The sequence below is a fragment of the Chelonoidis abingdonii genome, chromosome 11, assembly GCF_003597395.2.
Source record: "Chelonoidis abingdonii isolate Lonesome George chromosome 11, CheloAbing_2.0, whole genome shotgun sequence".
Classification (NCBI taxonomy): Eukaryota; Metazoa; Chordata; order Testudines; family Testudinidae; genus Chelonoidis; species Chelonoidis abingdonii.
The window spans coordinates 35,048,273-35,069,352 of NC_133779.1; the positions used below are offsets into that span (position 1 = coordinate 35,048,273).

General features: G+C 51.2%; 1 protein-coding gene across 2 annotated transcripts; it reads left to right on the top strand.

Annotated features, from left to right (window-relative positions):
- Positions 1 to 1,196: 1,196 nt before the first annotated feature.
- YJU2 (YJU2 splicing factor homolog) lies at positions 1,197 to 20,977 on the top strand. 2 transcript variants are annotated; one of them, XM_032772929.2, is made up of 8 exons: positions 1,197 to 1,292; positions 2,454 to 2,554; positions 3,644 to 3,788; positions 4,252 to 4,386; positions 5,181 to 5,362; positions 7,228 to 7,348; positions 8,575 to 8,740; positions 20,892 to 20,977. In XM_032772929.2, the coding sequence occupies exons 1-8, from the start codon at positions 1,269 to 1,271 to the stop codon at positions 20,960 to 20,962; spliced, it is 945 nt and encodes a 314-aa protein (XP_032628820.1). In that variant the 5' UTR covers positions 1,197 to 1,268; the 3' UTR covers positions 20,963 to 20,977. The 2 variants fall into 2 exon arrangements, with proteins under 2 accessions (XP_032628820.1, XP_032628742.1); XM_032772851.2 differs by lacking the exon at positions 20,892 to 20,977 and adding an exon at positions 10,434 to 11,507.
- The last annotated feature ends 103 nt before the right edge of the window (positions 20,978 to 21,080 follow it).

Below are 21,080 nucleotides of genomic sequence, written 5' to 3' on the forward strand. Positions count from 1 at the left end.
AGCCCCGCAGCACTCAATCCATCCCTCCCTCCCTCCCTCTGTCGCTTGCTCTCACACAGAAGAGGGTTGAGATGCAGGCTCTGGGCTGGGGCAGAGGGGTTCGGAGTGTGGGAGGGGGCTGGAGCCTGGAGCAGGGTGTGTAGGGTGTAAGCTCTGGGAGAGAGTTTGGGTGCAGGAGGGGGCTCAGGGCCAGGGCAGAGGATTTGGGTGCAGGAGGGTGTAAGGGGTGCTGGCTCCCCGAGGAGGCTCAGGGCTATGGCAGGGGGTTGGGTTGCAGGAGGAGGTGAGGGGAGTGGGCTGCAGTCGGGTGGTGCTCATCTCGGGCAGCTCCTGGGCAGTGGCACGGTGAGGCTAAGGCAGGCTCCCTGTCGGCCTTGGCCCTGCACCTCTCCCAGAAGTGGCCCACTCATCCCTGCGGCCCCTAGAGGAGTGGGCTCCAGGCTGTCCATGCCCTCAGGCACACACACCAGTTCCTGGCCAATGGGAGCTGCAGATTCAGTGCTCAGGGCAGACCCAGAGACCCCCTGACTTCCCCCCTAGGGGCCAGAAGGACATGCTGTCTGCTTTCGGGAGCGGCGCTTAGCCCCACTGCACCACCAGACATTTAGTGGCCTAAACTCTCCCTGTTTGGCTTCAGTAGCCTCCGGGAGAAAAAGCCCGGTTCTGGGAGACTCCTGGCAAAACCGGGAGGGTTGGCAACCCTTCCCACCCATGGCGGAGGACCGCGTGTATAAAACTCGAGCATTGCTGGAGCATGCTCTTTTCAGCGGCGTGTTTCTGGGCCCTCGTGCCCCTGCGGTGCTGAGTGCGAGACCAGCGTGGCATTGCACTATAAACCCTGCACGTCTCTGTGCAATGGGCAAACTCAGGAATGGGCCGCTTGCTGCCTGCTTTCTCTGTACACTACACAGGAGGGTTTGAAACGTCCTGTGAGAGCAGCCCCTAGTCGCGGCCAATGCACTGAACCCCACAGAGCCTCTAATGCTGCTCCAGCCCTGTAGCAGCCAAGGCTCAGCTCCTCCCGGAACTTTCCTCGGCCGGGCTTTACGCGCAGACGGAGCTCTTTAGCTGCAGCACCCGAGCCAGTGGGCGGGGTGTGACTGTGATGGGCGGCAGTATGAGCCAATAGGAAACAGGAATTCTCGGCGTCTCTTTTTTCCAGGCCAATGGGAGGGCAGGGGGGCTGGCTCCAGGAAGTGCCTGTGGCGCTGTGGTGGGTGGACAGTTGGCGCGGGGCGGACTCGGGCTGGGCACGGAGCGGGGGCAACATGTCGGAGAGGAAGGTTTTGAATGTGAGTCGGGGGCAGCCTGCGGCGCGGCCTGGAAATGGGGGAGGCGCGCCCATAGCGGGGGGGGAGGAAGGGAGGGGAAGGGGAGAGCTGGGGGTCCCCCGTAAGCGGGGAGGGGAAGCGGAGACGCTGGGGTCCGCGTAAAGCGGGGGAGGTGGGAAGGGGAGAGCTGGGGGTCCCGTAACAGCGGGCGGGAGGGGGGAAGGGGAGAGCCGGGGGGCCCCAGCGCGGGAAGGGAGAGCGGGGCCCGGGTTAAAGGCCGGGGGGGGGGGGGAGGACAGGGGAGAAGCGGGCGCCCGTAGCGGGGGGGAGGGAAGGGAAGAAGCGGGGGTCCCGTAGCCGGGGGGTGGAGGGAGGGAGAGCTGGATCCCGAGCGGGGGGGGGAAGGGCGGAATGCTTGGGGCCCGTACGCGGGGGGGGGGGGGGGAGGGAAGGGGAGAGCCCTGGGTCTCTCCGTAGCGGGCGGAAGGGAAAGCGGAAGAGCTGGGTCGCTGCCCGTAGGGGGGGGGAGTAATGGGAGAGTTTTCTGGGGGTTCCCGACCGCGGTGGGGTGAGGGACAGGGGAAGAGCTGGCGGCCCCAGTAGCGGGGGGAGGGAAGGGGAGAGTGGGGCCCCCGTAGCGGGGGGGTGAGGGAAGGGGAGAACTGGGGTCCCGTGCGGGGGGAGGTGAAGGCGGGAGAGCTGTGGGCTGAAGTCCCCGTAGCGGGGGGGGGAGGGAAGCGGGAAGCTGGAGTCCCGTACGGGGGGAGGAAGGAGAGCTGGGTTCCGGTAGCGGGGGGGAGGGGGAAGGGAGAGCTGAGGGGTCCCGTAGCGAGGGGGAAGGGAGAGGCTGGGCGGCCCGTATCGGAGGAAAGGTGGAAAGTGCTGGCGGCGCCGGTCAGGCGGGGGAGGGGGAAGGGGAGAGACTGGCCGTACGGGGAAGGAAGGGGGGGGAAGGGGGAGAGCTGGGGGCCCCGTAGCGGGGGAGGGGAGAGATGGCAGCAGTGTCTGTTCTGCTGAGAGGCCTTATAAGCTTTGTGTGTGGGTGGGTTCTGAAGTGAGCGTGGGGAACCCTGACTTTGAGGCCCTGCTCCGATCCTCAGTGGATCGCAAAGTGCTGGAGCAATGGGTGATACCTTCACCCCACAGGCTCCCCGCTGATCCTGTTCTGCTTTGTTCTTGTAGAAATACTACCCGCCGGACTTCGATCCGTCTAAAATCCCAAAGCTCAAGCTCCCAAAGGACCGGCAATACGTTGTGCGGTTGATGGCCCCGTTCAACATGAGGTGAGGGAAGTGGTGCTGACGATACATGTACTGGAGAAACTATGGGAAGAGTTTGGCGGGTTTCGTAAGATATCCCTCCCTTTGGTTCTTTACTGTGTTTCCATCGCGCTGACCATATATTGGGATGGAGGGTGAATCTAACTATTTGCTGACCGTACTGACTGGATTTTGGTAATAAGGAATGCTTGTGAGGCTTTGCCTGCTTTTTTGTGAGCGAGTTACTGTGTGCACCACAGTTTTTACAACAGACATAACCTTTTTGGGGGCAGGTCAATTTTATATAGCTATAAACTAAATAGCAGAATCTCCTCTAGAATGGCTTAATCTACACACTCCCAGACTACTATGTATGCACGTATAGCCTGATGCTTAATTGCCAGGGCTGACCAAATGTTCCCCTGCTGTATTCGTAAGGGGCTTTCAGGCAGGCCTGAGGGCAGCATGACCAGACTCAAGTCCACCCAGGCTTTTGCTTGTGATGGACACACCTGCCTATTTAGATTCAGCCTCTACTGTTGCTGTAAAAACCTCACAGAAACCAGGGAGGTGGAAAGGATGGTCTAGTGGATGTGACTCTGGCGACCTGGGTTCAGTTCCTGGCTTGGCTACAGACTTGTGGTGTGAGCTTGGGCAAGTTACCCAATCAGCCCTGTGTCTAAATGCCCTGTGTGTGTTTTTTAACTATCTGGCCACTAATAATAATTATATAATAATATCCATTAATGATGGTGAGGTCCTCGGATACTACAGTGATGAAGGCCACGTAAGTACCTAAATGTCCAGAATGTGCAGGTGAATGCCCCACTCTGGAGCAGTATGTCAGAGGGAGGCAACTGTCAATCAACAGAAGTGACAATGATCAAAGATTAAATGGAAAAAATAGCAATGTATCTAATGTCTTTCTGCTCTGGTCATCTTAGAGGTTTTGGATAACAATAGGTACCAAATGTTCAGATGGGAATGTGATTCTCAAGTTACAATGCCCATTAAAACTAGGCTCATCCCCCTTGTATGTCAGTTAGACTCCTGTCTTTCTCTAGTCTTTTATTACATTGTGGACCTAATTCACTTTCTCTTTGCTTCCTGTAGGTGCAAGACTTGCGGTGAGTACATCTATAAAGGCAAGAAGTTTAATGCTCGCAAAGAGACGGTTCAGAATGAAGTGTACCTGGGACTTCCCATCTTTCGCTTCTACATCAAGTGCACCCGCTGCCTGGCAGAAATCACGTTCAAGGTGAAGGTTTTGAGAGTTCTGTAGCTGGGCTCTTGATTTCGGGGGGAGGCAGCCTGGTGTAGATCAGGGCAGTGAGTGTCAGGAGATCTCCATTCCAGTCCTAGATGGTTCCCAACAAATGCTACTATTTTAAGATAACGAGAGGTCAAATTTTGCATCCTAACTACTTCATCTCTATTCCCTTTTTAACAAACAGTAAAGTGTCTCATCCACAGTCTGCGTAGGGCACTGTTGCGGCTCAAATGTCCGAGTACAGTGGGTGTTTCTAGGGCATTAATAATCATTCTTTTGGAAGGTGTTGTGAATAAAACAAGGTTGAAGTGCTTTGTGTAGTTTTATGTGTTGCTTTGAAAATCATCCTGGCTGTTCATTACCAGCACTGAATGGATTGACAGGGACTGGAGCAATAGCAGCCTGTGGCACATTCACAATAATTCCCTTTCGTTGCCCCTGTCTTCCTCAGACGGATCCTGAGAACACAGACTACACCATGGAACATGGTGCCACTCGGAACTTCCAAGCTGAGAAGCTGTTGGAGGAAGAGGAGAAGAGAGTGCAGAAGGAGAGAGAGGAGGAAGAGCTGAACAATCCCATGAAGGTATTTGAATGCCCTCCCCCAAGTCCTAAATACTAGACTGAGATTTGCAGGCCTCAGGCCACTTGTGCTTCAGTGCATTGAAGGAGGCTACTGCCCCAGTTCTGCAACTTCGGAACTGGCTTAGGCAGAGCTGGTAACTGAGGTCCCTGCTGGCGGTAGGGTCAGTCTTAGCCTGGAATGAGTGAAGGGAGTTTACCACAATCTTTACTTGTACTTCTTAAGATCTGAAAACGAGGCTCCCCATACTCATGCTACTGCACGTCTAGTACTCATGCTAAACTCTGTCGCTTAGGTACAGTGGCAGCAGGCACTTTAGAATTGCCATACTAGTAATGGAAGCTAATTGGATTGTTTAGTCTGCAGAAGAGAAGAATAAGGGGGGATTTGATAACTGCTTTCAACTACCTGAAGAGGGGTTCCAAAGAGAATGGATCTAGACTATTCTCAGTGGTACCAGATGACAGAAACAAGCAGTAATGGTCTCAAGTTGCAGTGGGGAAGGTTTAGGTTGGCTATTAGGAAAAACTTTTTCACTAGGAGGGTGGTGTAGCACTGGAATGGGCTACCTAGGGAGGTGGTGGAATCTCCTTCCTTAGAGGTTTTTAAGGTCAGACTTGACAAAGCCCTGACTGGGGTGATTTAGTTGGGGCTGGTCCTGCTTTGAGCAGGGTGTTGGACTAGATACCTCCTGAGGTCCCTTCCAACCTTGATATTCTGTGATTCTATAATACAGTTCCTGAGTTGTCGGTGTGGCTTACCCAGTACTTCAAGGGCTTTCCTGCTTTCGCTGCTAGGTTTTGGAGAACCGGACAAAGGACTCCAAGCTGGAGATGGAGGTTCTGGAAAACCTGCAAGAGCTGAAGGAGCTGAACCAGCGTCAGGCAAATGTGGACTTTGAATCCATGCTGAAGCAGTATAAGGACTATGAGGAGGAGCGGAAACGAAGGGAGCTAGAGGAGGATGAGACGGAGATGAAGTGAGTCAGCTGGAAATGTTGCTCATATTTGAGTTCTGGTCACACCTGGATATGTGACACTTTCCAGGCTGCCCCCTGTGGGCTGGGCAATGATCTTAACACCCCCCACACTATTTTAATGGGAGGGACAGTGCCAGAGATCCAAAGGAGGGTAACACTTGCAATCTGAGGTGTGTGGATTGGGATGTGAGGAGATCTAGTAGGATGGCTGATGTCCTACCTATCTAGACGTAACAGGTAAAGAACACATGAGGAGTGGTGGCCCTAATACTGAAAGAGGTAAGGGAAATATAAGTGACCTGTTCCTCCATGGGGAGGCGTTTGCATGCCAAAAATCATGGTCCCAGTTGGCATTTTCGACAAAGAGATCAGAAACTGAGCTGGCCTCTGAGACTGAACTCTCCTTCAGAGAAGGCCTCTTCCAGGGTGTAGGGCTAAAGTACCTTTGTGTCAGGGTGTGGGGAGAACCCCTACCGCAGTGTCCATGATATTATTCTGGGGCTAAATGAAAGACCTTTCAGCAGCACTGAACTGCACCTAAAAAGGGAACTTGGAGTGCTGCACGGATTCCAGGCCTGCCAAGCCGTAACAGCTAACACTGGGAAGGGAAGATGGTGTCCGGCAACTCTGTGGGAGCTGTTGAATTCTGGCAGAGTACCTGTCCCTGCTCAGTTGTAACATATCAGAACTACAGTGTGTGCAGGACAACACTGCTCTCTGCAGGTCTCATGAAGGTGGATCGTTTTTATTATGTCATAGACTCCAAGGCCAAAAACCCATGAAGATAATCTAGGGCTTGTCTTCACTACTGAGGTAAATTGACCTAAGTTATGCTACTCCCAGCTACGTGAATAACTCTCTCCAGTCGACTTCCCTTATGTTTCTGAAAGAGCTGGAGTACTGGGGTCCACTGGAGAGTGCTCTGCGGTTGATTTTAGTGGGTCTTCACTAGACCTGCTAAATCGACCCTGCTGCATCGATTGCAGCAGCAATCTCCCCATAGTGAAGATCATCCTCTACTCTGGGGGTGGGCAAACTTTTTGGCCCAAGGGCCACACCTGGATGAGGAAATTGCATGCAGGGCCATGGAATGTAGGGATGGGGCAGGGTGTTGGGGTGTGGGAGGGAGTGCGGGGTGTGGAGGGGGTGTGGTGTGCAGGAAGAGGCTCAGAGTAAGGGGTTGAGGTGCAGTGTGTGGCAGGGGTCTCAGGGCTGGGGTGTGGGGTGCAGTAGGGTTTTGGGGTGCAGGCTCTGGGCCAGTGCCACCTACCTTGAATGGCTCCAGGGTGATAGCGGCGCACAGTGGGACTAAGGCAGGCTCCCTGCCTGCCCTGGCCCCGCGCCGCTCCTGGAGGCGGCCAGCAGCATGTCCCTGCGGCCCATTGGGGAGGGGAAGGGAGGAGGCAAAGGGCTCTGTGTACTACCCTCGCCTATGGGTACCTCCCTCTAAGCTCCCATTGTCTGCAGTTCCCCGTTTCTGGCCATTGGAGCTGCAGGGGGGGTGCCTGCAGGCGAGGACAGTACCTGGAGTCCTCTGCTCCCCCCACTCCCTGCCCTAGAATAGTTCCGGGAGCAAATCTTTTAGAAAAATCTTCCAGTTTTGATTTTAAAGTTACCAGTGATGGAGAATCCACCACTGACCCTTGGTAAATAGTTCCAATGATTAATTATTCTCTCAATTAAAAATGTAACAACTTACTTCCAGTCTGAATTTTAGTTTCAAGTTCCAGCCCTTGGATTGTGCTCTACCTCCATCTGCTAGATTAAAGAGCCTATTACCAAATATTTGTTGCCCATGTGGGCACATATAGACTGTAATCAAGTCACTCTGTTACACCTCTCTGGGGGATCCCTTTGATTTGCAGAGCTATGCTGGAACAAGCCCAGAGCAGGCGATTCCTGGAAGACTCTGACTCTGATGAAGAGGCTGCCCAAGTGCCCTCAAGATCGCTACCGAAAGCGAAACCCACAGACATCTTGCAGGAGGTAAATCCTGGGGGTAGGGGCTTTTCCAGCAGCGTGGCTCTCCGAGGTGGGAGATTTTTCCACAAGGGGACAAACTAAAACCCAGCATACCACACTGCATGAGAAGTCCCCTGGTTTGGAGACTTTGAGGCACAGTTGCCTCTTTTCTGCCTAGTTTAGAAAATGTGGCTCATTGTGCATTAGACTGAAAGGAGGAAATGAGAGGTTTTGGTCGAAGTAAACTTCAACCTGTATCAGCTAGCAGAGGGGCTCATCTCCATGGGGGTGAGCTGCTGCTAAGAGCCCCCACCCCTACTGTCATGCCTGATGATGGTTAAGTGGTCAGCACGTTGCTTCTGGCTTTGCTCCCTGCTTTAATCATCGTACAAACTGAAGTCACATCAATGCAAGACTAGCAGTGATGGAAGATGCCAGCGGGACAGCACTGAAGACCGAAGCCCTGTGTTTATACACATCAGGGCAAGCACCCCTGCATGATCCCAGCCTGTTGTTCTGATGCTTGCTCTGAGGCGGAGGGAGCTCAGTCCTTGGTATAATCTCCACAGAGGATCCAGCAAACAGGCCAGTTAATGCCAGTTGCAGATGTTGCTTTTTGATGTCGATCCCTGTCCACTGAGACCGTCAAACAGTGCAGGCTTCTGAAAGCTTTCAAATGACTCCCAAGCCAGGCTGGAGTTGAACTGTGAAATGTTCCCTGTCCCAGTGCTAATCCTTCTGAGCCATCTAGTCACTAGTGTGTTAAACCCAGTGGCTGTTCCAGCAGCCAACACGTGAGGTCACAGAAGCTGGATACTGGAAAGTCCTGTTGCACACATCTGGATCACCCCTCTGCCAATGGACAACTATGCCTGCTGACCAGTGTCTCTTCCAGGCTTGCTGTGGATGCCCGAAGCAACAGGGCATCAGCCCTGGGTAGGCTTTTCCGCAGCCACCTTGATCTCTGTGACAGCAGGCTTTCCCTGGTATTCAGCCTGAATCTTCCTGGGCTGATTTCGTTCCTCTGCACCTAACAATGTGCTATCTCATCCTAGCCAAACCCTTTCTTCACACTCTTTAGCTATCCAGAGAGGGGCTTTCTCCTTGCTGCTCTGTGATATGTTACCTCTGTGTATGCAGCTCCAAACCCCCCTTGATTTTGACGATGATGTAACATTTTGCATAGTCTCTCTTCCCCCCATAGCAGCTCCAAGGGCAGAGAACGTTAATATCTGTGCTCCCTTCTGTAGGATAGTGAGCCCCAGAGTAAGAAGCTAAAGACTGAAAGCTGGGAGAGGAGTGTGGGCAAACTGAACAGCAAGTCCCAGCTGGCAGGCCTGGTCACTGTGAAGAAACAGACCCCGGGCTCCACCACAGCTAGCGGTGTGGGGAAGCGAGCTACACTGCAGAGCTCAGGTAACTTTGGTTCAGTCTCACCTGCATGACGATGTGGGATCTGATTAGCCACTTAACTCCAGGCCACCAAGGTGGGGTCTAACAGCATGGTGACATCAAGCGGTTTAATCTCGTGTGTCTGTGTTGTCTTCAGTTATATGTTGCAGTTTAGTAATTCATGACCCAATAGAACTTTGCCAGAATGGCATCAAGTCTGGTGCTGGGATTTCCAGTAGGGCTAATGCCCAGTGTTTCAGAGAGGAAGCCGTCTCCTCTCTCCTGCCTCCTGTATAGTGCCTTGTTACGGGGAAGTAAAATTCCTTCCTGACCGCTCTGGCAAAGAGCTTGTGCTCTGATGCATGAGGGCTGATTGCCAGTGTCTCAACTTGTATATTAACATTTTGTTGCTCAGATACAATGATGGTGCCAGTCTGTAGAAGTACCATGATAAATACACCTCTACCCCGATATAACGGGACCCAATATAACAGGAATTCAGATATAATGCAGTAAAGCAGCACTCCGGGGGGGCAGGGCTGCACACTCCGGTGGATCAAAGCAAGTTCGATATAACGCGGTTTCACCTATAACGCAGTAAGATTTTTTGGCTCCCGAGGGCGACGTTCTATCGAGGTAGAGGTGTATATTGATATCGTTGCTCATAAAACAGCTGCTCTGTTTGTTCTGTGTCTGTAGAACACTTAAGCCGAAGGAGTCCTGGCCCATGACTCAGGCTCCTAGGTGCTACAGGAATACAGACGGTAATGTGAGACCAGCCATGGGGTTTGAATTTACTGTGCCGTTCCAAAACGTACTTTCCACAATGCGGTTGGGGCAGTTGGCACAGCTGTCTGCTACAGTAACATGAACAGCCCGCAGCTGATCAGAAGCCATCTTTCATCTTCATTTTAAGTTGGTTAAATCTCCTTTTACTGTAGAGGGAGGTTATGTTGTATGCTGTGATATTTGAATAATAAGATTCTGCCTTCCCCAAACTCCCCTGCACTTTCAGTTGCACACAGCATTCGTTCCTTCCTGTCCTAAACCATTGCGTGGGGTTGCCTTGTTCTGTTGAACAGCGGCTGTGTTCCATCGCAGAGGTGGCTGCATTTTGATGGCGAGCGAAATGATCCCAGCCCTCTGGGTAGTTTGTTAATCTTTTTTAATGACGTGCTATGTAAGATTAGGTTGGCTGCTGATCCAAACCTGGTGTTTCATGAATGGCCCAGTTGAATGATGTTTTCGCTATGTGATCCACACAGCAGTCCCTCCGCCCCCATTTCCAGCTTAAGAGCTTGTACGCAAAAGACAGTTTCACGCACTGGAGGCTACCTCACAGACAGCATCTTTGTTAGACTGAGGTTTGACTCACCTCACCCTCTTCTAGTTAGGTGGCAGCCTTCTATGCTTAAGTATCTCAGACGTTTCCATTCTCTTATGTCACCATCAGGGGGCAGGAGGAGAGCCTCCATAGAAATGCGATCATCTCAACGGCAAACCTTTTAATCCTCATTGAGATTCAGACAAAGTGCCAAGGAAACTGTTTTACGCCAGGTCCTAATGCCTGGTGTTGCAGCTGGTGCTCAGAACATGGCAGTGCCCATCCAGGCAAGAGCAGGAGTGTTTTCCTCGGGCGTCCATAAGGTGCAGCTCTCTGTTCTCCAGCCGTGGGTGTGGGGTGTGAATGATTGAACCTGCTCTGTTTGGCTTCTAGATGCTGGAATTTGGAGCTCCTCGCTACCTGCTGTGACCCAGCCCCCATCAGCAGCCCGGGGCTCTTCCCTCAGCCTGCTGGGGGCGTATTCCGACAGCGAAGACAGTACCAGTGACTGAGTCTGTGGGTCTCTGCTGAGAGCTCTCGCTCTGCTTCCTTACCCTGCTGGAGTAGAGCGAGGCCAGGAGTTGGCAATGGGATGCAGTGAGGGCAGAGTTTCCTCTCCCACCCCACCACCAGGCAGCTGCTGTCCTAACAACCGAATCCTGCCAGAGAGCTGGCGTCCTTGTGCATAGACGATCCCCATGGGATTCCCTGGCCCTCTGCACACATGGCCAGTCATGTGTAATCGGAGCTGCTCTCCCTTCCTGGAAACCCCTAATATACCGTCATGTTGCAGCATTCCTTCAAACTGGGATACAGGGGGACTGCTTCCAATGCAAGCAGATTGCCTCCAGGCATCTCTTCCCATTAAACATCCATCAATCCGGGCTCCTGTCAGCCTGTCGTGAGTGATGGTGGCACCAGCAAACCAGAGTTGCCCAGGGGAAGAATCTCTATTAGATGAGACAAGCTTCTTCTTTTCAGGCATGTTTCCAGCATCTTCGGAGAAAGGTTCCTGACCACGTGTTTGGGGAGATCAGGAAGTAGAAAGTGGCTGCCTGGCCCGATAGCGGGAGCAGAGCCCCAAAGCATGTCAGAAAGGGCTGAGAGCAGCAGGTCACTCACTGTGGCTGGAATCCATCATGCTGTGTTTATGGAAAGCCTTGTCAGCAGCAGTTAAGTGGAGGGTAATGAAGTGTGTGGTTCTATTTACCACCATCTCCCTCACCACGCAGCAGTCTCCTGGAATTCCTGTAAAACCCAGTCTGTCTCCAGACCCCTCTGTTAACTCTTCCCGTGTCTGAATTCTTGGCATGGGGCTGCGGTCTTCTCTTCTGTCCTCCTCAATGTTGCTACATTTAGCCCGTGCTAAAGTTAGAGGCAATGCTAGCGCCTCTCATTTCCCATGAGGATCATGCAATTTTTAAACACCGTTGTTTAACTTCAGATGTAATAAAGAGTTCTGAAGAGTATTTCTCCCTTCCCCTGTCATTCTTTGTGAAGGGGTCTTCAGATGGTGTTGCCTAGTGGTTAGGGTAGGAGATTGGGAGACAGGACTCCTGGGTTCTCTTGCTGGCTCAGTGTGTGACCTTTTTAGTTGAGACACAAGGAGTCACTAAATCACCTGCCCGAGAGGTCTACAGGAATATGTTGAGGGTGGATTAATTAATTGACTCGCTGGAGTCAGGGATGGAAAAGATCTAAAGTCCTGGATCAAAACTGTGCTCACAGAATATGCGGAGGATTCAGACGAGTTCAGCAGCCGCGTGCTTGCTTCATACTATTGTGTCCTTAGCTCATAGACTTTAAGATCGTAAGGGACTGTCCTGGTCATCTAGTCTGGTCTCCTGCCCATCGCTGGCCACAGAACCTCACCCCTTCCTGCTCCTGTACTGGACCCCTAATGCCTGGCTGAGTTACTGAAGTCCTCAAATCACAATATAAAGACTTCAAGTTACAGAGAATCCACCATTTATACTAGTTTAAACTTGCAAGTGACCCATGTTTGATGCTGCAGAGGAAAGTGAAACCCTCCCAGAGTCCTGAAGCCCCTTAAGGTCTCCAGGCAGAGTCAGGAAAAAAACCCCCAAACCTCCCTGCGGTCTCTGTTCCCCCAAAGTCCTTTCCTAGCTCTGTGTAATGTACTTCCCCGAGTTCTCCAGTTTCCCATGACATGCTGTGCTTCTTGCTTTGAGTGTTAGTGGGGGGTTTCTAGGCCTCTCTCCCTGCCCCATTCTGTCTCCCTGTGGCCTTCTCACTGGGTGAGTCAGACAAGACAAGCTCAAACAACTGGCCGAGATTCAGGCAATAACCTCTTTATCTCAAGTCATTCCTAACTATGGCCTGGGCCCCCACACCCATGAAGGCAGTCGCTCAGGAGCAGGCAGCGGAGAGTGATCACAAGGGGCAAATGCAGCCTTGAGTGTCCCCCTCTGTCACTGTGGAGGGAGGGTGAAGCTGCCCAGCTGTAGCTTTACTGAAACCCACGACTCCTGCAAAGAGCACCAGGAGGATGCAAGTGTGACCGTCTGCCAGAGGCTTTGATGTAGGGGTGTGCCGAGCCAGAGACTGCCCTTGCGAAGGCTTTAAGCCCTGCTCAGGGGGGCAGTCACAGCAGGGCCTTGTCTGATCCCTGTCAGGCGTAAGGAAGGGTGAGCTGTGCACTGGAACAGTGCTCTGAATTCCTGCCAGGCTTACAAAAGTTAAACCAACAGCCGCAGGGAGAGGCATCAAGCGCTGTGCTGTCATGCAGTGCTGCTGCTTGGTCTCACTCTCCCCTGCCTCCTTTCTGGGAGTGGGGGCTGGCAGGGGAAGGGGGCTGGCCGCCTTAAAAACAGAGTGCTCCTTTGGAAAGGCAAGGGCCGGGCTGCTCATGCTGTGGGGCCTGTGTGTGAACTGCATGGTGCGTTTGGGGGTGCACCCGGCCAGGCCCTGGAAAGAAGCCGGCAGCCAGGTTACTTCTAGTGTAACCTGGATACTCCATGTGCCTGTCTGGAGTTGAGAGACTTCAGTTCATTCCAGGTAAACAGAAGAGCCTGCCAGCCCCGTTTTCAATGGGCCATCTCGGAGCCCTCCCCTCCAATGAGCCTGCCTGCCTGCTACGGATCTTTGTCTTCAGGGAATCTTTCCCACATGCCTTCACCGCTCCTTGATCCACTGGATCATCCGCTCTGCCATGGCCACTTTCACCCCCGTCCCCATCTGATCACATGATCCTAGGGGCTTTCCATTCCACTGCCTGTTGCGGGTAAGGTGACCAGATGTCCTGATTTGATAGGAACAGTCCTGATTTTGGGGTCTTTTTCTTATATAGGCTCCTATTACTCCCCACACTGTGTCCTGATTTTTCACATTTGCTGTCTGGTCACCCGAGGTGTGGGGTATGATCCATCTCTGCCTCATTGCCTCCCCAATTGTTCCATTCTTCACCCTCTGTCCTCCTTGATCGTTATCATCCTCTTCAGGCAGCGCTTGTCAAACCTTATTGGAGCTGGCTTCCGTCAAGCTTGCGTTTCCCTCGGTCTCCCAGCTGTGTGGCACTGTTGGGAAAGTCTCCCAGGCATTTGACAAGAGGGAAACAGTGACAAAGACGGCAGGGAGTATGGCTTGTGATAAGGTATGGGCCTGGGAGCAGTGGGTTTTATCCCTGGCTCTGCCACTGGCCATAGGCAAGCCGCTTGCCCTCCTTGTGCCTCAGTTTCCCTGTCTGCTAAAGGCCACTCTGACCTGCCAGGCAGAGTGCTTGTGACACTTGGCTAATGTGCGTTCGTAGAGCGAGTTGAGAACGTTGGATGGAAGGTGCTAGGGAAAAGCAAAGTGTTATTAAAAGAGTTACTAAGTGTTATTAAGAGACAGCATTAGGTGACCGTAACAAGTGTTCTTTGTAACGAATGGGAGACCCAGTGCAAGTTATTTATGGCCATCCTCAAAGGGACTGAAACCAATGGAAGGTGGGATCCTTAAATATCTTTGAGGATCTGGACCTCAGGGCTTTTCTGCACCGTGTAGGCTACAGGGGTATGAATTGTAAAGTGCTCGAACTGCCCCTGCTGGCGCGAACTGACAGGTACCTACTGCCCATTAACATAGCGCTGTTTGAAACAGGATGCCATCCATGCGAGCGAGGTACCTTTTAGTTCCCACCAGCAGGGTCTACACAGGGCTCTTAGAGCGTGTGCAATACATTCGAGCGCCCCTCAGTTCACACCCCCGTAGTCTGCCATGCAGCACTGCACGGACTAGCCCTTAAAGTTGCGATTTAGGGCTTGATCCTGCAGAATAGTTAGGTTGGTCACCCGATGCCTCCCTGTCACGCAGTCATTGGAGGGCGGTTCTGAGCAGACTGGATTTACACAACGGCAGGGCAAGGAGCGGCTAAAGGATTTCGTTCAGCCCTTGGCCAGTGCAGGGGCAGTGCAGCTCCTGTAGTCTCAGGGTTCTGGCTGGTAATGTGGAAGATGGCCCTTTAACCGGGTTCCTGAAGGTCACTGGCCCACAGCTCTTGGTGCGTGCATGTCAGGCAGGGACTTACCCTATACACTCACGATGGTCTCTTCTCGCGTTCAAGTCTATGCAGTGAAATATGGCGTTTGTCCAGCCTAGGGATCACTTTAGACAGATACAAACCAGGCCCCAGTGGTTACTGTCCACATGCACGACACGCAAGTGAGCAGCGCGGAGTGTTATCACTGCCTGGATCTGCAAAGCAGGGTCCCAACTCCCCCCTCTCCCCCCAGCCTGCTTCTCCGCCCGCAGAGCTGCCATTCATTGCCATGGGAGGCGGGTGTGCAGCAGGACCAGCGTTTCCACTGCTCATGAAGTGTCTGTGGCTGAGCTGATCCTGTGTACATGGTGGTGGCATCCCTCTTTACCCCCCACCCCGAAGCACTCTTCATTACTGCTGTGCCTGGGGGAACCTTGCTCCATCCTATTACCTTCCCAGTCCTGCTCAGCCTCCAGGTTAGCAGCTCCCGCCAGCTTAGCACACCGTGTAATAAGCCCATATGGAGGCTTTTGATTTTGCCAGTACAATCGCATTACTCCCTGTTAAAAATGGCTCGGCCTGGGGTAATAAATTGGAGGTGTCAGAGCTGTTTGCTTCTTCATCTCCTTTCATTACCCAGAGCAGTGATTGATCTCCGCTGTTGCTGTCCTCCAGCGGCACTGGGGGAGGAAAATGGGAATTGCAAGTACCGATAATGCTTTGGGGGGCAGTTTGCAGGGGGACAGTTGGGTCTGTTTGGGGGGCAGACCGGGGAACTCTCCCATTCTTTCTCTTTGGGGGAGCATTTTCACAGCATTTTAGCCATCGAAGAGAGATGAAAGATCCCTTTTGGGCTGTGTCTGGTCCCCTCGCTGCAGCTGGGTTCTTCCTTTGAGCGCGATCTCCAGCACTTTTTCCAGTTTAGAATGACTCAGTCGATGCGACATCCACTGTATCCTTGGAGAGACCATTCTGCCGTCTACATTTTCCTCCCCACCCCCACGGCGGTGATGGGGTTCTATTGAGGTGTTTCATGTAACAAGGGCTGGGGTCAGTTCCAGGCCATTGTGGCGAGGTCAGTTCCAGGCCAGCCTCTTTCCAGATCCTGCCCGGTACCCCAGCCGAGGGGCAGCATGTGCCAGACTCAATAAGTTCATCCCTCAGGGAGTTCACTTTGCTTTCTTTGCGAAGGATACCAAGGCAGAGGTGGGATGAAATGCCAGTTGATTTTTCACCACTTGGGCCCTGCTTAAAAGGTCCAGTGTAAGTGGCGTGTCTAGCTGGATTTCCAGGCTCTGGTCCTGGATTTTCAGCCTATTCTTGCCAGATTCCAAGTTTCAAAGCCCAGCTGCTTTTGGGGACATCTGCACTGCAGTCATGGAGAGTGTTTGCCGCTTGTGTAGACATAACCAAGCTAGCTCACATACTGGAGCAGTGAAGTCATGACAGCACGCACTTCAGCCTCCCTGGTACCCTGGGTCGTTACAGGGCTTGCGTGTGCTGAAGCTTCTGGCCTAGCCTGGTGCCAAGCAGGGGTGATCCCCGGCTCTGCCAATAGCAGCATTGCCTGCCTGCACTGTAGGGGGTTTTGCCTTGGTTGGCTGGGCTATGGGCCTGATCCGAAGCTCCCTGAACTCAATGTCTGTCTCTCTACTGACTTGCCCAGAGGTGAGATCAGGCCCCGTATTCCCAGCCCTAATTAATGAGCAGGATTTCACTAATTAACCCTCATTTAAAAACAGCAAACAGGGACCTATTTCAGCATGGATTTAACACACCCAGATTATTTTGGGCGTGTGCGCTCGCTTGGGGGAATGAGACAGAAGAAATGTTAACCTCCCTGCATTTAAAGGAAACAAAAGACAAAAGGCTAAATCAGATTTTCCTCTCGATTCTTCTGTCACTAGAACAATGAACATTCCTGCCACGTGAATTATAATTAGCAGCCTCTTCAAACATTAATACTTCAGATTTATATAGGGCTCTGCTATTTATATTTGATGAGATCTGTCAACAACTGTTCTGCTAGACAGAATATTTTTCAGCCGAGCACATTAAACAGGACAATTAGCTGGCTCTTATGCTTATTCCCCCTAGAAACACATTTAGGCTACTTCTCAATTGCTGATTGGGGAGCGGTGGGGGGGTGGAGGAGTAGGGGGAGAGGATTCTTTGTTCTGAAACAGAGGAATAGATTAGTGTCCCAGGAGGTGGCAAAGAACGGTGCCGTTTTTATGAATACTAAGTACAAAAAGCTACATTGAGGTCAGGACTACAATGTACCAAAGGCAGAAAGGCTTCAGAGGGAAGCAGCGGCAGAGTTCAGGGCTCAGGTTGAAAGGACATCATCTCTGCTTTAAAGGAAAAACAATGAGACTCTGCCCTTTTGGGCCGCTTGATGATGAATGAAGAAGACTTGAAGATTTCATTTCCTTCTCCAAAAAAAAGAAAAAATGAGGGAGGTTTTAACCTTAGAAAAAGCAGAAAGATTAAATCTGGTCTTCCCTGTTTTTTTGCTGGATGTCTCCTTGAAAGGCAAGAGAACTGAAGTGGGGAAGAATCTTTAAAGACAGCTTTTCTCCTGAGTGTTTGTCAGAGCTTTGAGTTAAATCAGTGTGAACAAAAACAAACGAACCCAGATCTTTGAACAGTCTGACTAAAAAAAACCCTCAATGGCTCAAGTTTCACTTCCTTGGTTGCTATGTGGTGGTGTAATCCTCCTAGTTTTCCAGTTGTCCATAAAGTCTTCCAGGAAAAACAGTAGACAAGATTTGAATGTATGGTGTTAGGTCTTTATACATCATAAAGAAACGAAGCAACCACAGAGCACTAATGACCGCTGAGAGTTAGGCACCTAAATAATTTTGAGGACCTAGCAGTAGGGCCCTGCTCCTGCTCTGTGTAGATGGACCCTTGTTTCCATACAGAGCTGCCTTGCATTGGGCAGGTACTTCAGGACCATGGCTGCAGGAACCGTGCCTACCTGACACGCAGTACATTGAATGCTAGTAACTCTTGAGGGCACTTGTGCACTTGGCCTCTTAACCTGGAAGGACACCAGGTAAGCCCCCCACAATCCTGCAAGTAGATCTATGTCCGTCAAAACCCACTGGTATCAGTCTGGCATGGAAGAACTGGCAGGCCTGAGCCTTAATTAGGAACAGAGCTAATTGAGAAATGGGGTGGTGTTTCAAATGTCCACTCATCCAGCTTTCTTCAACGTTTTCCAGCCAGCTTGAAGTAAGAGCCTGTTGTTATGTTTCATAACATACAAATAGAGAAGTGAGATGAAAACATAAAATAGTCTCACTGGAAGGTTGCAATGTAGCACTACTTTATTTCGTAGAATTCAGGATGATAAAAGCAGAGAGAGACAAAGCAGGCTGCTCCCAGAAGTACAACTCACCCCACCTTGTTATTCTAGGCTTCCTGGATGCAAACTGACTGCTGTGTTCATGCTTCCCTACAGAGGCTCCTACCTGCAGGACCAGAAAACCCCTGAGCATTTAAATTGATAGCTCTCCCATGTTAATAGTTTTCCGTACACCACACCTGTGAGCCCAGTTTTCCAGGGCTTGCAGCATACAGACACACACACATCCATGTAGCCCCAAGGATATTTTTAAAGCTATATAAGTTCTTATGAATGTATTTTTTATTACAGTATTTTTATTACAGTAGCACCTAGAAGTCCCAGCTGAGGGTATCTCTACACTCCAACTGAACTGCAACTGGGGGACGGGATTGAGTTTGGGTAGGCGAACCCGCATTAGCTTTCGTCTAGCTGACGTGGCTGAAAATAGCCCGGCCTACTGCGTCTTCACTGCTATTCGTGGCCTTGTTAACTAGATTAAAGATAATTTGGGTATGCCTGTGTGACACACCTTCCATTGCAGCATAGGCCTGCTCTGAGATCATGGCCTCGTTGTGCTTGGAGCTGTACAGAGATGTAGTGAGAGACAGTCCCTGCCCAAGAGACCTCACAGTCTAAATAGCAGAAGGGGAAATGACTTGCCCAAGAGCACACAGTAGGTCAGTGGCAGGATTAGAACCCAGCATGCCTAGCTCCCCAGTGGGGCCAGGGCTTCAGCCATCCGGCCTCGATTTCCCCCTGCTGCTGTGACTAGGGCTGATACTCATCTAGTGAGAACATTTCAGGTGGTCCCCCAGGTGAAATTTGGCTTGCACAGTATTTCATCTGCCCACCCAAAATAGCCCTGGCCAGTCAGAGCTGCAGATACTCATCCCCTTCCCACCCACCAGGGAGCAACCAGCTGCCACTTTCAGCATCTCGTTCTCATCCGTCCAGCCAGCCTCACTGTTGTGTTTGTTTTTCTTTAATTCCTATCGGCTCAATTTCTGTCTCTCCACCTCCAGCTGCCCTCGCCTTTAATTCCCCCCTCCCTCCACTTTCCCTCTCTCCCTGATCTCTCTCTTCTTTATTTACGGTCACCTTCTCTCTAGCGAGCAGAGCCAGTTTGCAATTTCACACCTCAGGTTGGGCTGGGCGCCATGGAGCAGCCGGCGTGCCTAGCCAGGGACAGCCAGGGGAGATGGGATGGAGAAGGCTGAAAAAGGAAGAGATTTAAACCTCTCCTCTCTGCATACCCCCAACTTTCTTTTGCCTGCTCAATTTCAGCTTATCCCTCCCTTTTCCCTGGTCAATTTCGCTAGGCTCTGGCCTCTGGGGGGAATTGAATCTATTGATGCTTCCCTAGGCCACGCTCCATAAGCATCAGGGATCTGGAGAAGGGGCATTTTCCCTCCTGCCTCCCTTTTCCTGTTGCAGGGGATGACACTTCTCTGGGAGCCGGGCCTGGGGGGTGCTAGGTATCTGCCCCTCCAGCTGCTGCGTTGCTTCTTGCTGAAGGTCTCTGTAACCTTTTCAAACTAGAGGGAGCTGTGCATGCGAAAACCTTAGGGCCAGGAGGAGGAGGCGAAAAACCCTTTGACGTATCAGGAGCAACGATTGCAAAGAGGCTTCCAGACCTTCCAGCTACCGATTTTTTTTCTTTATCTCCTGCCTTTCCCCAGATCATCCCCAACAACTGCATCAAAGCGATGACCGGCTTCCTGAAGCTGCAGCTCCTTCCCTCCTTCCTCCCAAAAGTAGCCTGCAGGTCCCCAAAAACAGGAAAGAACTGATGGATGCAAAAGGCTGAAAAGTCTCTTCCCACTCCCGCCTCCTTTTCTTTGTGCAGTGGCCTTGCAAAAAGCTACTGGTGGTGGTTGGAGATCACTGGTGCGGTTGTTTGTGCTGTGTTGTGTTTGCAGCTGCTTTCCTGGATCCTGGAAAGGAGACGAGCTCTCAAGGAAAGCATCATAACAACCCTCTCCAAATCTAACAAAGGAGAAGAAAGCTGTAACTGGACTCTTCCAAGCTAGACTTTTGCTTAAGTTTTCCAGTCCTGCTTTTGTGAATGTCTCTTAAGAGGGAGGAGGTTTGATGATTATTTTTGTTTTGTAAGATCCCTGTTTGGGCTTTGGAATAAATCACTGTCTCCCCCCCCCCCCCCCCCCCGTACCAGAAATAAAACCCGAATGATGGATGTGTGCCAGTGTGTACTGGAGACTGTCTTGTTTTTCCAGGAATTGCGTGTCTGAGGGTTTGACACTTCAGCAACCTTAACTGTAAACCAAGGAAGTTTCTGGTGGTGATGGGAAATAAATATATACACAGCTTCGTATCTGACAAGCAAATGTAGCCAGAATGTGATTCCGTTCCCTGGATCTCTTAGAGGAGTCTAACAAAGACTTAAAAGAACCACTGGTTAGATATTTATGTATTTAAGAGGAACTTTGTCAAGGCAGTTTTTAAATGGACATTAATGTGCCTGGCTGGTGTTTGAACCGGTGAGATGTTCATTGTCTAGGGTTTTTTTGGGTTTGTTTTTTTAAATGTTTCTTTCCAGACCATAGGAAATTGTCTGCGGGATGCTCTATTGTTGCTTAGATCTGATCGTTCCATAATGAACTGGTAAATTTCTTTTCTCTCTCTTTTCTTTCCCCTTTAAAAGCGCTAATGCTTTGTAAATGCTCGGAATCGCAAATCCGTTTTAGGGATTAAAACCGATCTCTTAGAAAGACACTCTGGGGCTTTCATTCGAGACAGGTTTTTGGCTACGGGTGTCTATTTTTTGAAGCTTAGTACAGGGTAGATGACATTTTTAAAAAAAAGACTTTTTCTCCCCTCAATTTTCCATTGCATTTGAACTGGTAATAGATTGTGGAACCGTTCCGTGAGCCAAGCCCCACACAGAGATCTGGTTTGATGTAAGTATTTTATTTCATAGGGTCTATAGGGTCTCCAGACAGGAGTGTGTTGCTTTTCGTTTTGCATTAAACACCTTTGAAACCCTCTTCTTTTAAAGGGAGAGAGGACATTTCATTTCTAACTCCTGGAGAAGCTCGCTCTGGGATAAGACATCAGTCTGAGACATAAACATTGGAGACCCCTCGATGCTCAGGGTCTCCTGAAAGGAAGATGAACGACGCCCAATTTGGATTATAAATCATGGGGACCCACTAAGGCTTATCTGATGGCACCTTGAGAATTCTTC

Coding starts and splice junctions, on each gene's coding strand:
- YJU2 (XM_032772851.2), top strand. CDS start 1,269: ATGTCGGAGAGGAAGGTTTTGAAT. Junction 4,387..5,180: donor AGCTGAACAATCCCATGAAG/GTATTTGAATGC, acceptor TTTCGCTGCTAG/GTTTTGGAGAACCGGACAAA. Junction 5,363..7,227: donor GAGGATGAGACGGAGATGAA/GTGAGTCAGCTG, acceptor TTTGATTTGCAG/AGCTATGCTGGAACAAGCCC.